Raw genomic sequence first — 15,481 nt, 5'->3', positions numbered from 1 at the left:
GTAAACATACATAGAACACAGAATCTTGCGGAGTTTCCTAGGCGGTGAAATATCCACATGCCTGGGTCATCCAACTGGATCTGCAGCTTGGAATTTGCAAATTTACGTGTCTGCCCTTCCTTATCCCTGGAATTGTCAACTCAGAAAGACAACCCTAGAATTTGCAAATGGAACTTTTTAGGAATGGCTGTTCCTGGATCAGTCAGTTGCATAAACAGTCTGTCTGCATTGCAGAAAAGTGATAATTGTGTAACTGTCAAGTTGTTCTCCTTGGAAAATCAACACATCACTAACTGGAGGTGTTACAGTATGGCATGATGGGAAGAGGGAAAAGAAGGGATAGTAGAAAGGAGAGAAAAGGGAAGGGAGAAAAGGAAAGGAAGGGAAGGGAAAGGAATGGAAAAACGAAGGAAGGAAGTGAAGGAAGGAAAAAGAAAAGAAAGAAAAGGGAGGAAGGAAAGAAGGAAAGGGAGGGAGGAAGCAAGGAAAGAAAAGGATTAGGGATGGTGAAAAGAGGAGGATGGGAGGAGAAGGGAATGGAAGGAGGAGGGAGGGAGGAAGAAAAGGGATGAGGGAGGGAGGAAGAAAAGAAGGAAGCAGAGGAGGGAAGGGAAGGAGGAGGGAAGGAAGAATAGAAGAGGGAAGGGAGGGATGAAGGAAGGAAAGAAATGAGGGAGGGACAGAAAAGAAGGAAGGAGGAAAGGGAAGGAAGGAAGAATGGAAGGAAAGAAAGAAGGAAGAGGAAAGGGAGGGATGAAGGAAGGAGAGATGCTAAAAGCAAACACAATAGTCCTTAAGACAGGACCTTGCATAGTTTTGGGGGGCAGCTTCTAACTTCCTCTCTCCATCCCGGGGTCCCTCTTTCTTTCTGGCACCTTCCAAAACAAGGGCAGCACCACAAAGAGCCAGCCGCCTCCCACCCCATCTCAGCTCTTTCACGCCTTGTATGGAACCAGAGATTTATGCTAAAAGCCGAGCTAACTAATTTAGGTTATCTCTGCAAAGGGAGAAAGGTGGGGGAAAGGAAGTAAAGAAAGGAAGAAAACGAAGAAGAATAAGAATCACCCCAAATGGGAGATAGAATGCTGTCACTTTTCGTGGTTGCTTAGCAACTGCAGAGCTCAAAAAGAATCTTTCCTTTCTCTCTTTTTTTGCAGGGTCTATTTTTGGCTTTCACAGAAGAGAATGTTATTTAAGGCCCGGCTTGTTTATTTACTGGGAAGTTTAAAAGAAAACCAGAATAGACTCGCCCTTTTTGGTTTTTTTGGGCGAGAAGGGAAAATTCCTGGACAGAAATCCTAAAGAAAGATATACTTAGAGCACTTTATGGGACTAAATGGGAGAGAGAGAGAGAAAATCTGTTCAGAAAAGTTTAAAAAAACACAATAATTTTGGAAAAAGGGGAAAAGAATAGATTTACCTTCCCGGAACGCTGCTGATAGCCTTTCCTAGTAAATATTTCTTTCTTTCTTTTTGAGACCACATCAAGGACAGCTTCTTTAAATTACAAAGCTGACCTTACTATTAGGGCAAAATAAACAATCACACATTCCCCCTAAAATAGATAGATAGATAGATAGATAGATAGATAGATAGATAGATAGATAGATAGATAGATAGATAGATAGATAGATAGATAGATGATAGATAGATGATAGATAGCAATAGATAGATATAGATAGATAAATAGGTAGATACCAATAGATAGATAGATAGGTAGGTAGGTAGGTAGGTAGGTAGGTAGATGATAGATAGATAGATAGATAGATAGATAGATAGATAGATAGATAGATAGATGTAAATAGATGATAGAGATATGATAGATAGTTGGATGGATGAATGGATGATAGATATATGATAGATGGATAGATAGATAGATAGATAGATAGATAGATAGATAGATAGATAGATAGATAGATAGATAACAATAGATAGATATAGATAGATAAATAAATAGATGGATACCAATAGATAGATACCTATAGATAGATACCGATAGATAGATAGATAGATAGATAGATAGATAGATAGATAGATAAATAGATATCGGTAAATAGATGATAGAGATATGATATAGATAGATAGAGATATAGATAGATAGATAGTTGATAGATGATAGATGGAGAGAGAGAGAGGATGGATAATATAGAGATGGATGGATGGATAGATAGATAGATAGATGATAGATAGATGATAGATAGATAGATAGATGATAGATAGATAAATGAAGATAGATGATATATGATAGCTAGCTGGATGGATGGATGGGTAGGTAGGTAGGTAGATGAGAGAGATGATATATGATAGATAGATGTATATATGTGTGTGTGTATAGATAGACAGACAGATAGATATAGATATATAGACACACACATCATTCTGAGTTGATTTTTCACACAGTTCAGGCCTATAACCCTGCACTTTGGACGTACCCTTTCCCTCTAGTCTTTGGGCTTTAAGAGCAAGGGTGAAAAAATATGGAATAAAGCAGACCCATTTTACTTTGGTCCTGACAAAAATCAAGGAAAAGATTGCGAAGGAAGGGAAGAAAAAGAGGAAAGAATAACACCCAAGCAAAAAGATTGGCTACATAGCTTTGAGTAAGAGACCTGAAAGAGAGAAGAAAAGGAAGGAAAGAAAGAAGGAAGGAAGGAAAGGAAAGAAGTATGGATTTGAGAAAGAACAAGCCTTTTTTTTTTTTTGCAAGAAGGGAAAGAAGAAGGAAGATGTTAGTGCCAGTTCTACATTTCTGGGACTGGGAGAGAGGGAAACTGTCAGGCACGCAGAGCTGTAATTCCAACACTCGAGACTCTGTTTCGTCTCCTAATTCGGTGCAGTGTTTCCTTGGTTTCCTCCTCCAGCCTCCCCCCCTTCCTCACCACGTCATTCAGGAGCCAGTGACGTAGGGTTCCCCCAAGCCCATGGAAGCGGGGGGGGGGGGGAGAGCTGGCTCTGCAACCCTCTCCCTCCATTGATCTGAACAACTCCTCCCGCCCCGTTCTCCTTAATATGCCAGTGCCCACACTTCCAACCGCCTATAAAAGATGGAAAGCAAGCATCTTCGACAGATCCACAGGCAGGCATCAGAGAGAGAGAAAGAGAAAGAGACGGAAGGCGGCTGAGCTGCACGGATCTTCTCCCCAGCCAAGATGTACCGGTCCACGAAAGGAGCCTCCAAGGCACGGCGGGATCAAATCAACGCGGAGATTAGGCATCTCAAGGACCTGTTGCCCATTGCCGAAGGAGATAAACTTCGGCTTTCTTATCTGCATATCATGTCGCTGGCTTGCATCTATACCCGGAAATCCATCTTCTTCTCCAAAGGTAGGTTTGGAAGACCGCCGAAGGGCTTGGGGGGATCTAAGAGAGCGGGAGCGAGTGGATTGAGTTCTGAAGTTGGGCAAGGGGCTGCCTTCCTGAAGCGCCTTTCCTTGGGAACTCAACAGGTCCCTCTCCATGGTGCTGAAATGGCCAGCGGAGGTTGCACCGGGATGCTGTCCGTGGTGCTGAAACAGCCCCTTTAAGACTTTACTTGTAGTAACCTCTGTCCGTGGTGCTGGAAACCCCTTACGGTTCCTGTCCCTCCACTTTTTAAAATAATAATGGCCATAATAATGAAACTAACCTGTCCTGTTTCTCAACAGGTGCGAATCTAGAAGGCTTGGAGAGCATGCTCTCTTCCCAGGACTTAGACGACTTCATGCAGACCCTTCCCGGCTTCCTTTTGGCATTCACGGGCGAAGGCAAACTCATCTATGTGTCGGAGAGTGTGGCTGAGCACTTGGGCCATTCTATGGTACGTACCGGCAGACGTGAAGAGGGGAGAGTCATACCTTCACTGTAAAATAGGGGAAGTGATAGCACTCCTTTAAATTACCTTGGGTTTAACAGCAGGCTAACCTTGTGTTTAGTTGTATTGCAAGAGCGTTTCATTGAAGCCATAGCTTCTCAGTTTGTCCATGGCTGGGACTTATTAAATTAGTCCTATGGTCTCCAGGTTGTCCATAACATTGATAGCTCTTAAGGGATTATTTTCTCAATGGGAGTCAACGTATTTGTGAATGTCGGTTGACTTTGGAGATCCTGTGTGAAGCTAAGATTTCTGATGACTCGATGACTAAGAAGGGAGTTTAATCTCACAACTGTCCTCATCCCACTCATGCCTGCAGGTGGATTTGGTGGCCCAAGGAGACAGCATCTACGACATCATTGACCCGGCTGATCATTTTGTGATGAAGACTCAGTTGGCGTTGCCTTCTCCCTTAAGCACCGGTAGGTGTTTCTTTGTGGGGAATGAGTGTCCTGCAGGAGAGGTTGGAAGCAATTCGACACGGGGATGGGAAAGGAATCTAAATTAGCACGGCGGCTATTTAAAAGCTGACAGGTTGCATGTTAGGACAGAACAATGCCTTGTTGAGAAGTTAATTCAAGGGAGAAGGTACGAAAGCTCAGCTTTTATCAGAAAAACTCACATTCGGCAGCCGATAAGATTATGAAATGTGGTCTCCCTTTAGTAGGGAGAAAAAGCAGCATGGCATTTCTGGAGAACAACGAGCGTTAAGGGCAGCGTTTGTCCACCATAGTTTTTATTTTTATTTTTATTTAGTTTGTCCAACATGTACAAGATAACAGGTATAAGTATAAACATGGACGTGAACAAAGGAAGTAAATACAGATAAATGGGGACAGTAGGACAGGGACCTTAGGCATATTGGTGCGCTTATGCATGCCTGCTTTATGGACCTCTTAGGAATGGGGTGAGGTCCATGATAGACAGTTTGAGGTTGAAGCTGTGGGGGGTTTGAGGATGTAACCACGGAGTCGGGTAGAGCATTCCAGGCGTTGACCACTCTGTTACTGAAGTCGTATTTTCTGCAGTCGAGTTTGAAGCAATTTACCTTGAGTTTGTATCGATTGTTTGCCCGTGTGTTATTGCAGTTGAAGCTGAAGTAGTCGTTGACAGGTAGGACGTTGTAGCAGACAATTTTGTGTACGACGCTTAGGTCAGAACGCAATTCCTGGTTGTCCCAAGTCCAAAATTTCAAGCCTGGTGGTGTAAGGGATTCTATTCTGAGTGGAGGACTCTTAGTTGTTTGAAGATGTGTGGCCTTCCACTCCCAGGTCTACAAATCTTGAATTGGCCAAGATTGAAAACTTGATTCTAAGGATGGAGGAAATCCAATCCATTCTGTGTTTAAGAAATCGATTTAGAAATACATCTCACGCAGGAAAAATAATATGATTTGCCAAGTCGAGGAGAGTGGAACAGATCCATGCTTTCTGCTAGAGATTGGCTCATCGAGATGATCGGTTTGAATATGATTCAATGTATTATGGCTTTTCTGGTCTCTCAATCTCCTTCTTCTTTTTCTTCTGTCCCTCTAACCAAAACAGAACGTCTCTTCCGTTGCCACTTTAACACTTCCAAGACAATTCGGCGTCAGAGTGCAGGAAATAAGCTGATTCTGATTCGCGGTCACTTCCACCAACCTCCTCCGGGTTCTTATTGGTCCACCAATCCTATCTTCACGGCCTTCTGCACTCCTCTGGATCCGAAGCCCAGAATGGGTCAAAATGCGTTCTTCCTGTCCGCTTTTGAGAGTCGCCACACGAAAGACTTGGCCATCGTGGATATCTCTGAAAGGTGAGAGGCCTTATGGAAAAAGGTGAAAGGTTAGGATTAATCTAGAACAGGTGATTTGAAGACAGGTGGACTTCAACTCCCAGAATTCCCCAGCCAGCATTTGGCAACTTTAAGACAGGTGGACTTCAACTCCCAGAATTCCCCACACAGCCATGAATTCTGGGAGTTGAAGTCCACAGACCTTAAACGTAGTCGTGTTTAGAGACCTCACATGCCAGTGGGTGTCACACATTGGCGGGTGTGACCGCCTATTTTGAGTGACAAGGAAGACGCAGCAGAGGGATGAAAGAGCCAGAACCGCAAGAGAAGAAAATTAAGGAAAGACTGAGAAAGACGTCGGTGGGCTTGTTAAGCAAGGAGCATCTTCTACCCACCAGAGGGAGAAGCAGGGCACCGAATAACCAGCGTTGATGCAACAGCATGCATAAAAATTCTGCTGTATTATTTTTCCTGACAATTTCTTATTCTATTTTTTAAAAAAAGTATTGGAGTTTTTCTAGGGTGGGTACTTTTTTCCGAGTGAGAAGTGTGAGAACTCAGGGAAGACACAGAAGGTTGTGACTTCTCTTCTGTCTAGTGCGGCTCTGGAGCCTCGTGTGGCTCTTTCTCTTCTGTCTAGTGCGGCTCTGGAGCCTCGTGTGGCTCTTTCTCTTCTGTCTAGTGCGGCTCTGGAGCGTCGTGTGGCTCTTTCTCCTGTCTAGTGCGGCTCTGGAGCCTCGTGTGGCTCTTTCTCTTCTGTCTAGTGCGGCTCTGGAGCCTCGTGTGGCTCTTTCTCTTCTGTCTAGTGCGGCTCTGGAGCCTCGTGTGGCTCTTTCTCTTCTGTCTAGTGCGGCTCTGGAGCCTCGTGTGGCTCTTTCAACCCTCTGCTGCAGCTCCCCGTCACCCAAAATATGCGGTCACAACCGCCAATGTGTGACACCCGCCGGCATGCGATTTATTGAGCTTTATGACCCCCGGTAGGCCAACCATGGGTAAATCCCAAAAAAAGTTTCAGAAGAAAACAGAACAGTTTAATTCGACGACATATGCTAGTTTTGTTGGCCACTCAGGAAATAAGTCAGACTCTGGAAGCGTTTTGTGGCTCCCGGTGTTTTCTTTTCTGTCGGGAACGGGTCCAAATGGCTCTTCGAGTGTTTTAATGTTGCCGACCCCTGGTCTAGGGTTCCTCAACCTTGCCAACTTGAAGATGGGTGGAATTGAGTTGCGGGCCGGGGAATTCTGGGAGTTGAAGTTCGCCCATCTTCCAAGCAGCCAAGGTTGAGAAACCCTGCTCCAGAAAATTAAAAGAGGCTCAAAACAAATCAGGAAGGAAGACTTAAAACATCTCGGGAGCAAAATCGAAAATGTTTGCGGGGGAGGGCGGACTGTCAGATCCAGGACTACGATGGCTGCAATGCCCTGATCTCTATTTTCTCTTCGTATTCTAGCGTAATCTTCCATCTGGGCTTTGAAAAAACCGAACTCTTCTGCAAATCGTGGTATGGCTTGATCCATCCAGAAGATCTGAGCCACGCTTCGGCCCAGCATTACCGACTGCGTGAGTTTCTTACCCTTGTTGTTTCATCCACCCTTTGGGGGCAGCTATAGCAGATGGGCAAAGCGGTTTTGCGGGTGACCGAGTCCCTCATTTCCTTCTTCCTACTTGTTACTCCAGTTGGGGACCAGAGCAACACGCAAGCCGAAATGGTCGTCCGGCTGCAAGCGAAAGATGGCATCAGCTGGATATGGATCTACTCCCTGCTTCGCTTGGAGAACGCGGAGATCCCCATCGTTTCTCACAACTACGTCATCAGGTAACCGCTGCGAATTCTGTCTGGGGTGGGCGGGCTTGAGATATGGGTTGGTTCTTTGTAACACTGCGAAGTGGGAGGGAGGGACTGACTCAGAATTCACCCAGCTTGGTTTAATGCCGAAGGCAGGACTAGAACTCACCACCTCCTGGTGATTGGCCGAAAGTCACAAGTGGGCTTTCATGCCTAAGGCGGGACTAGAACTCCCAGTCTCCTGGTGATTCACCCGGCTGGCTTTCATGCCTAAGGCAGAACTAGAACTCACTGCACAAATTTCGCACTTAGGAAAATCGATAGCGGTCATAAATTGAGGACTATCTGTATTTGATTTCTGGCTCTCTTGACGATGAGAAGTCTCCCCAGAACCTCCTTCTTACCTTCCCTTCTTCTTTTCTCTCTGCAGCGATTCCGAAGCCTGGTGTCTGAAGCAGCAACTCTCTGCCGAAGGATCCCAAGGCCCATACGCTCTTGAAAGCACCACCACCTTCTTGGAAAGTCTTCTATCTCCTGGACAGCTGTCCAGCCCCGATCAAGTCTTCACGCCCGCGGCCGGCACGCCAACCACCACTCTCCTGGCCCCGACCTTCAATTTCAGCACCGCAGGGGTCCCCGAAGGCCCCTCGGCGTTCAGCAAGCCTCCGGAAGGGCTGCCTGAAGAGATGATGGAGCCTGGCAATATCTCCTCCATAGAGGATGCCCCGTCAGGTTCCTCCCTCAGCCTGCTGGTAAAAGAACCAGGCTTCGGGTATGTCATCCTCCCGCAAGGAGGTTACGGACAGGTGTTTGCAAGCGAGAAGCCCGGTGGCAAACCGAAGTCCAAAGATCTGGTCTGCACTCCTCCTTACACCCCACACCAGAGTTCACCTTTCCTCTTTGGAACTCCGGAGCTTTACGGAGCCCAGGGCGCAGGCGGTTCTGTGGCCCTGCCTCCGGGGACGGCTTCTAGCACCAACTCCCCTGTTGCCCTCGCTGCCGTGACTGAGCTGTTCTACGCCCAAGAACCCTGCAATGTTCTCTATGAGAAACTCCCCCCGACACCGGACAGCCCCGGTAAAGGGGGCTGCGCTGTCATGAGCTTGCCGGAGATCCGAGGTCCCCTCTACGTTGACGTGCCTATGGTACCCGAAGGGATCTTGACTCCAGAGGCCTCGCCCATCAAGCAAACGTTCTTCCAATATTCCGAAAAGGAGAAGAACGAGATCGAACTGCTGGCTCAGCAGATCTGCAGCCTGGCCGAGACGTTCGGCTCCGCCGCTTCCCAAGAGCTCGCCGAGAACGAACCGGAGGCTTTCCGAGAGGACCCGCCGTGCTCCGGCCCTGAACTCTCTCCAGCACCGCAACCTTGCCCGGAATTCCAACTGCCCAAAACCTGGAGGAGCGTCGACTTCTCTCTCTTGACCTGCCTGGAGGACGACCTCCTGGACGACAACGCTCTCGAGGCCCTCCTGCAAGACCTGTCTTCCTTTCTGTTTGAGAAAGGCGCGGCAGGGACGAGGTGCCCTCGCCACCAGTTCTGCGGTGGCGACGTCAGTAGTCCACTTGGCTTGGACACCGAAGATAGTAGTAGCCCAGGACGCTTTGCTCCCTCGCCAAGGATGGACTTAGCTCCAGAACAGCCGCCGTGTTGTCTGGAAGACCTGACCTCCTTCGAAACAGCCTTTGAGACACGTGCCTCAAACTCCCCCTGTGAGGGGTTAGACGAGTTGTATCAACTCCAGAGCCAAAGGCCAAAAGGCTTCCAGGAAGGTAAGCTGGATGTGGGGGGACAGGCAGCGAATTTGGGGAAGGGGTGTCAGGGGAGCAAGATTAAGGGGAGTGGGCCCCAAAGGTGATTTTTCAAAAGGCAGCTGGAATTTCTTGGTTCGTTCTTTCTTTCTTTCTTTCTTTTTTTTTCTTTCTTTCTTTCTTTCTTTCTTTCTTTCTTTCTTTCTTTCTTTCTTTCTTCTTTCTCTTCCTTCCTTCCTTTCTTTTCTTCCTTTTCTTCCCTCCTTTCCTTCTCTTTTTTTACTTCTTTCCTCTTATTTCCTTCCTTGCCTTCCCTTTTCTTTCTTTCTTTCTCTTCTTTCTTTCTTCTTTCTTTTCTTTCTTTTTCTTTTTTATCTTCTATTTTACTCCCTTCTTTCCTCCCTTTCATTCTTTTTCTTCCTTTCTTTTCTTTCTTTCTTTACTCCTTTCTCCCCTTCCCTTTGTATTCCTTCCTTCCTTTCTCTCTTCCTTTCATTCTTTCTTATCTTCCTTCCTTTCCTTCCTTCCTTCTCTTTTTCTTCCCTTTTCTTCTCTCTCTCTCTCTTTCCTTCTTTTTCTTCCTTCTTCTTTTCTTTTTTTTTTGACAACGTTTTGCCTCTCATCCAAGAGAACCGAAGAAGCTTCTAGGATAAGAAGCGAAACGTTTTCTAGGGAAAAAAACAACAACCTAGGAACACCACTTGTCTTTTGGAAAATCTTTAGGAATTAATCTTCATAGACAAGAGGAAGGAATGTCAGAGAATCCCCATTCCTAGCAGGGGGAGGCCTTACAGAATTGGGATCAGAAGGGGCTACGTTGCCAACATATCTAAACAAAAGCTTTTAAAATATAACCCTTAACTCCCAGAATTTCCCCAGCCAGCATGTTTTAAACTTAAATTTCGAACTCTCTGTCGGCTGGGAAAGAAATCTTGAAAAAAGCCAATCTCAGGTTTTAGAAGCAAGTTTCTAGTCCTTAAAGTGGGGAGCAGGCACCAGAAAGCCCGTGATTTGAGTTGGAAGCTTGGGAAAGTAAGTTTTCCACCACCACCACCCCCGACTGATCTCTCTCTCTCTCTTCTTTTCTGTCTCCTCTTTTTAGATGGAAGCGAAAACGATTCTTCATTTTGAAATAAGTCTGTGACTTACTTCTCCACGTATGGCATATTGCCATATCTTTAAGAAGCTACATCCACCAAGAAACCCCCCCCCCCACAACCCTCCGGAAGTATCCTGCGGATTAAAAAAAAAAAAACAACCCCCCTGCATCCAACAGTTTTCGTTGGAGGGTTTTGGCAGGAAAAGACTATTTTTTTATTTAAAAGAAAAAAAAGAAAAGCAAAGAGAAAAAAACAACAACCACAGATCTTGATTCTGAGATTTCGGTGTGAGACTAGTTACTCAGAGCTAATGGAAGGACTGTTGTAAGTGGATTCACACATGTTATCGTATTCACTCGTAGTGAGTAAACCTCTATGTAATTTACTAAGAAATACCAGAAGGGGGCCTTTGGGCCGAATGGCTCCTAAATCACGATTTAACGCCAAGTTGGAGCAAAACCTTTGCACTGTTTGGGGATTTCCCCCCCCCCCAAAAAAATTCCGGTCACTTAATCTTTCGCCCCTGCTCCCTTGAGTAAAGAATGTGTAGGTGGTACGAATACCTACTATAGTAAGGGCTGCTCCCTTGAGTAAAGAATGTGTAGGTGGTACGAATACCTACTACAGTAAGGGCTGCCCCCTTGAGTAAAGAATGTGTAGGTGGTACGAATACCTACTATAGTAAGGGCTGCTCCTTTGAGTAAAGAATGTGTAGGTGGTATGAATACCTACTATAGTAAGGGCCAATGGCTGGTAATGCAATAATTGACGTTATTGCCTTGCTAATCTTACATTGTGTATTTCTGTTTGTACAGAAAATTCAAAGTTTGGGATTCCTGTTTCCAATTCAATTCCCCCCACACACACACCTTTTTTAAAATTGACTTTGTGATGGTTATTTAAGTATTAGCAGGATCCTCTAAGTCAGAAGTATATAATTTGAGCTCCTAAGGCTTCCTGTGGCTCCCGAAAGCCTTGTTTTTTAACACAACAGGGGAAATAAATGCAACACAAGGCATTGGAAACAGCCTGAAGGAGGAAAAAACAAAATGTGTCCTGTAGGATGGGAGACCACCAGGAAATTTTAGGGCCACAGACTAGCCTGGGAAGTCAGCCAAACATCCACTTCTGTATTCTTGCCAAGAACATTGTATGGATGTCATCTTCTGTTCACCAGGGCTCAAATCTGTCCCCCAAGGATCCTTTCATGTATCTTTTTGGATCGTCGATAAAAGCGATCAATCAATCATTTTAGGAGAGACGAAGAATTCAAGGCTTCTGTCCTGGCTTCCTACCAAATTCAGATTTTGTGTGTGTTTGAGGGCGTGCTTTTGTTTCAACTGCGCATCAAATGAGGTAGAATAGAATAGAATAACAGAGTTGGAAGGGACCTTGGAGGTCTTCTAGTCCAACCCCGCTTATTGCAGGAAACCCTACATCATTTCAGACAAATGGTTGTCCAGTCTCTTCTTAAAAACCTTCTTTTCTGGAAGGAAGGAAGGAAGGAGGGAGGGAAGGAGGGAGGAAGGAAGGAAGGAAGGAAGGAAGGAAGGAAGGAAGGAAGGAAGGAAGGAAGGAAGGAAGTGGAAGGGACCTTGGAGGTCTTCTAGTCCAACCCCCTGCTTCGGCAGGAAACCCTAAAGCATTTCAGACAAATTATTATCCTATCTCTTCTTAAAAACTTCCAGTGTTGTAGCACTTACAACTTCTGGAGGCAAGTTGTTCCCCGGATGAAGAACTCAAGGCCTCTGTCTTAACTATAGCTTCCATAAAATTCAGTGTTTTTTTTTTAAATGATGTTCACTTATTTCAATTGCACATCCAAAAAATAATAATAATCTAACCCTCTGTTTTGGTATGACCAAAACATTTTCTTTGATAGTGGAATCTGCTGTGTAGATAACCACATGTGAGTTACTCAGATATATTTGTTTCTTTCTAATCCTTTGGCCCCTCCGAGCATCTCCGATGACGGGTGATGCCTGGTAGCTCAACGGCCACCCGAGCCCTCGTTTGGTCCACGCTGGGGGGGGTCACGCGATGACCCTTGCCGGGGAAAAAATAACCCAGCGTTTTAGATCGTAGGGATAATATTCTGAAATCGTCTCTTGGCGCGTTTTGTTGTTCTGTATAACGACACTAACTCGGGAAAACGTTGGCGAGAACAGTGGTACGGGATAAATGCCGATATTTATATTCTGCCACATTCTAGATGTACGTGTTTACATTTAATTTGGACTAATATGGCTTGTGACAAGCTTCGGGAATCATTCCCACCCTCCTCTCGAGAGCAGGAACTGGAGCCTTGCTTTGGTCTCAAAACTTTCTGTTCCACAACTTCGCAACAACCCCGCTACCCTACTCTTCCCTTAAGTGTCGCCTTCAAAATTGTGACATCCTCTCAGTATTACGCTGCCGTCGGTGGAGTTTTCTACGAAGCTCTGCGAGGGCCGCGCCCTCCGAATGTCGTTATGCCTAAGCCGCGTCGTGTTCGAATGTGGGACTTGTGAGGAAAAAAAAACACCACACGCCTGCAGCAAGGTGGCGCGGGAAAAATGACGACGACAAGCCCACCCACACAGTCAGACAGGGTTTGATTGTCTATTTTGTACGACTGAAACAAGTACATGCCTGTAAATTGTACTTCCTTTTTTTCTAAAAAAGTTTGCCTGCTCTTGTGCGCGGTGTTGTTGAAAAGCTTGACGCCTTTTGCCGAGTCTGGATTGTGAGCTTTTGCAATAAAAGGAAACACAACGTTGAAAACCAACTTTTGAAGTGTGTGAGTGTGTGTTTTAAATTAATGGTAGCTTTTTATCACGGGAGGCGGTGGCTGAGGGGCTAAGACGCTCAGCTTGTCGATCAGAAAGGTTGGCAGTTGGGCGGTTCAAATCCCTAGCGCCGCATAACGGAGGGAGCCCCCATGACTTTTCCCAGCTTCTGCCAACCTAGCAGTTCGAAAGCAGGTAAAAAATGCAAGTAGAGAAACAGGAGCCACCTTTGGTGGGAAGGGAACAGCGTTCCGTGCTCCTTTGGCATTTAGTCATGCCGGCCAGATGACCACGGAGATGTCTTCGGACAGTGCTGGCTCTTTGGCTTTGAAACGGGGATGAGCACCGCCCCTAGAGTCGGGAACAATTAGCCAAAGGGTCTGTTCTAACAGAGGGACCCTGTACCACCCCTTCCCCGAAATCCAGCAACAGAGCTCTGGGTGTTAACAAAACATCATTCAGGACACTCTCCAAATTATTTTACAGAATACTGAATAATAGAGTTGGAAGGGACCTTGGAGGTCTTCTAGTCCACCCCTTTGGTGAAGCAGGAGATCTTATATAGGTAGTCCTCGACTTACGATCACAACTGAGTCCCAAATTTCTGTTGCTAAGCAAGACAGATGTTAAGTGAGTCTTGCCCCGTTTTGCCACCTGTCTTGGCCAAAATTATTAAGTGAATCACTGCAGTGGTTTAAGTTAGGAACACGGTCGTTAAGTGAATCCGGCTTCCCCATGGACTTTGCTTGTCAGAAGGTCGCAGAAGGGGATCCCGTGATCCTCAGAAACACTGCAACCGTCATAAATATGAGCCAGCGGCCAAGCAGCTGAATTTTGATCAGGTGACCATGTGGTCATAAGTGTGAAAAATGATCCACGTGGCCATGCAACCATTGTAAGTGTGAAAAATGATCCTTAGTCACTTTTTTCAGTGCCGTTGCGACTTTGGTGAGTTAACAAACTGTTGTAAGTCAACAGACCAACTGTACCACAAGTGTCCAATCTTGGCAGCTCTCATGGACTTCAACTCCCAGGATTCACCAGCCAACATGGTTGGCTGAGGAATTCTGGGAGTTGAAGTCCACAGATCTTATAGTTACAGGCTGAGGAATTCTGGGAGTTGAAGTCCACAGGTCTTAATATTGCAGACTGGGGAATTCTGGGAGTTGAAGTCCACAGGTCTTAAAGTTACAGCTGAGGAATTCTGGGAGTTGAAATCCACAGGTCTTAACTTGCAGGCTGGGGAATTCTGGGAGTTGAACTCTATAGGTCTTAACGTTGAAGGCTGGGGAATTCTGGGAGTTGAAGTCCACAGGTCTTAACTTGCAGGCTGGGGAATTCTGGGAGTTGAAGTCCACAGGTCTTCAAATTGCCAAGGTTGGACACCCCCACCTACCCTATGTACCAATCCGGACAATTGACTGTCCAATTCCTTCTCAAAAACCTGCAGTGATAGAGACCTTCCCCCTCCCCAACCATCTTCCACCCACCCACTCCCATCACAAAGAACAGTGGCTTTGGCGCGCCCTCTGCTGGGGAAAAAGGGAAATGGCTCAGTGGGAATTTGGCGGGAAGGGGGAGTTGGACGGAAGTTTGGTACTTTCCTTTTGTTTCTTGCTACGCGAAGTCGCACGTGCGTCTCGTGGAGAGTCCCCCGCCCAAGGTAAGGAGTCGGGGGTCTTGGGAATGGCTATTTTTCTCCCCTTTCCTTTTTTTTGGGGGGGGGGGAGGAAGGGAGGGGCAGAAACTCCCCTCCCATGCAAAGGGGGGAGGGGGGGAAGAGGAAACCCATGCTCATCTTTTAAAAGAAGCCCCGAGTCCCTTCGGGGAGAGGGGGCGGTCTATAAATTTTGAAAATAAATAAATAAATTAAAAAAAAACAGATTTGATAAAATAAGATTTATTTTCTTTCTTTGTTTTTAAAAGGAGAAAAAAGGGGGGGGGCTGCACCTGCTAGGAATTTTCAACTTTGCATTTCCCCCTTGAAGTGGCTCTCCTCGTGGTCTCCCATCCAGGGATGCATGCATGCGCCCGGACCGGACTTGACCGTTGTTGGCCCGGGACGATGGAAGAGAAAAGCAGCGGGTTTCCGCACGTGGGCTCGGGCTCAGCGGCGCCACACTGATGTGAGCGCTTGTTCACACGTGGCTTGAGTGAAGCGTGTCAAGGGAGCCTGGGCGTCCTGGGCCTGGCACGTCTCGTGGGCAGGACCGGGTCTTCTTTCCGACAGTCGTAGCTGAGCTCGGTCCGGTCCCGCCGCATTAAACGTGTGGGTCCAGGCAGATAGGCAAACTCTCTTGGCTGGCCTCCCTCTTATTTTCTTTTCCTTCCTTCCTTCTTTCTTTCCCTCCCTATTTCTCTCCTTCTGCCTGCCTGCCTGCCTCTCTCTCTTTCATTCTTTCCCTCTGTCCTTTCCTTTTTCTCACCTTCCTATCTTCTTCCCGCACTCTTGTT

The 15,481-nt window shown here is 46.3% G+C and overlaps 1 protein-coding gene across 1 annotated transcript; it reads left to right on the top strand.

The window, feature by feature from the left end:
- The first annotated feature begins 2,259 nt into the window (after nucleotides 1–2,259).
- On the top strand, nucleotides 2,260–11,772 carry NPAS4 (neuronal PAS domain protein 4). The gene is made up of 8 exons (XM_081968423.1): nucleotides 2,260–3,324; nucleotides 3,645–3,796; nucleotides 4,170–4,272; nucleotides 5,395–5,644; nucleotides 7,072–7,181; nucleotides 7,299–7,437; nucleotides 7,838–9,180; nucleotides 10,262–11,772. Exons 1-8 carry the CDS (start codon nucleotides 3,150–3,152, stop codon nucleotides 10,288–10,290), a joined length of 2,301 nt encoding a protein of 766 aa, XP_081824549.1. The 5' UTR covers nucleotides 2,260–3,149; the 3' UTR covers nucleotides 10,291–11,772.
- The last annotated feature ends 3,709 nt before the right edge of the window (nucleotides 11,773–15,481 follow it).

Source organism: Natrix helvetica (assembly GCF_964273705.1).
Source record: "Natrix helvetica genome assembly, chromosome: 16".
Taxonomy (NCBI): Eukaryota; Metazoa; Chordata; class Lepidosauria; order Squamata; family Natricidae; genus Natrix; species Natrix helvetica.
This window is presented reverse-complemented; position numbering and strand designations above follow the sequence as displayed.

Bases quoted from the DNA above. Each gene is read 5' to 3' on its own strand.
- NPAS4 (XM_081968423.1), top strand. From the start codon at position 3,150: ATGTACCGGTCCACGAAAGGAGCCTCCAAGGCACGGCGGGATCAAATC. The intron at 3,797-4,169 runs GTACGTACCGGC...TCATGCCTGCAG, and splicing joins AGCACTTGGGCCATTCTATG to GTGGATTTGGTGGCCCAAGG. The intron at 5,645-7,071 runs GTGAGAGGCCTT...TTCGTATTCTAG, and splicing joins ATCGTGGATATCTCTGAAAG to CGTAATCTTCCATCTGGGCT.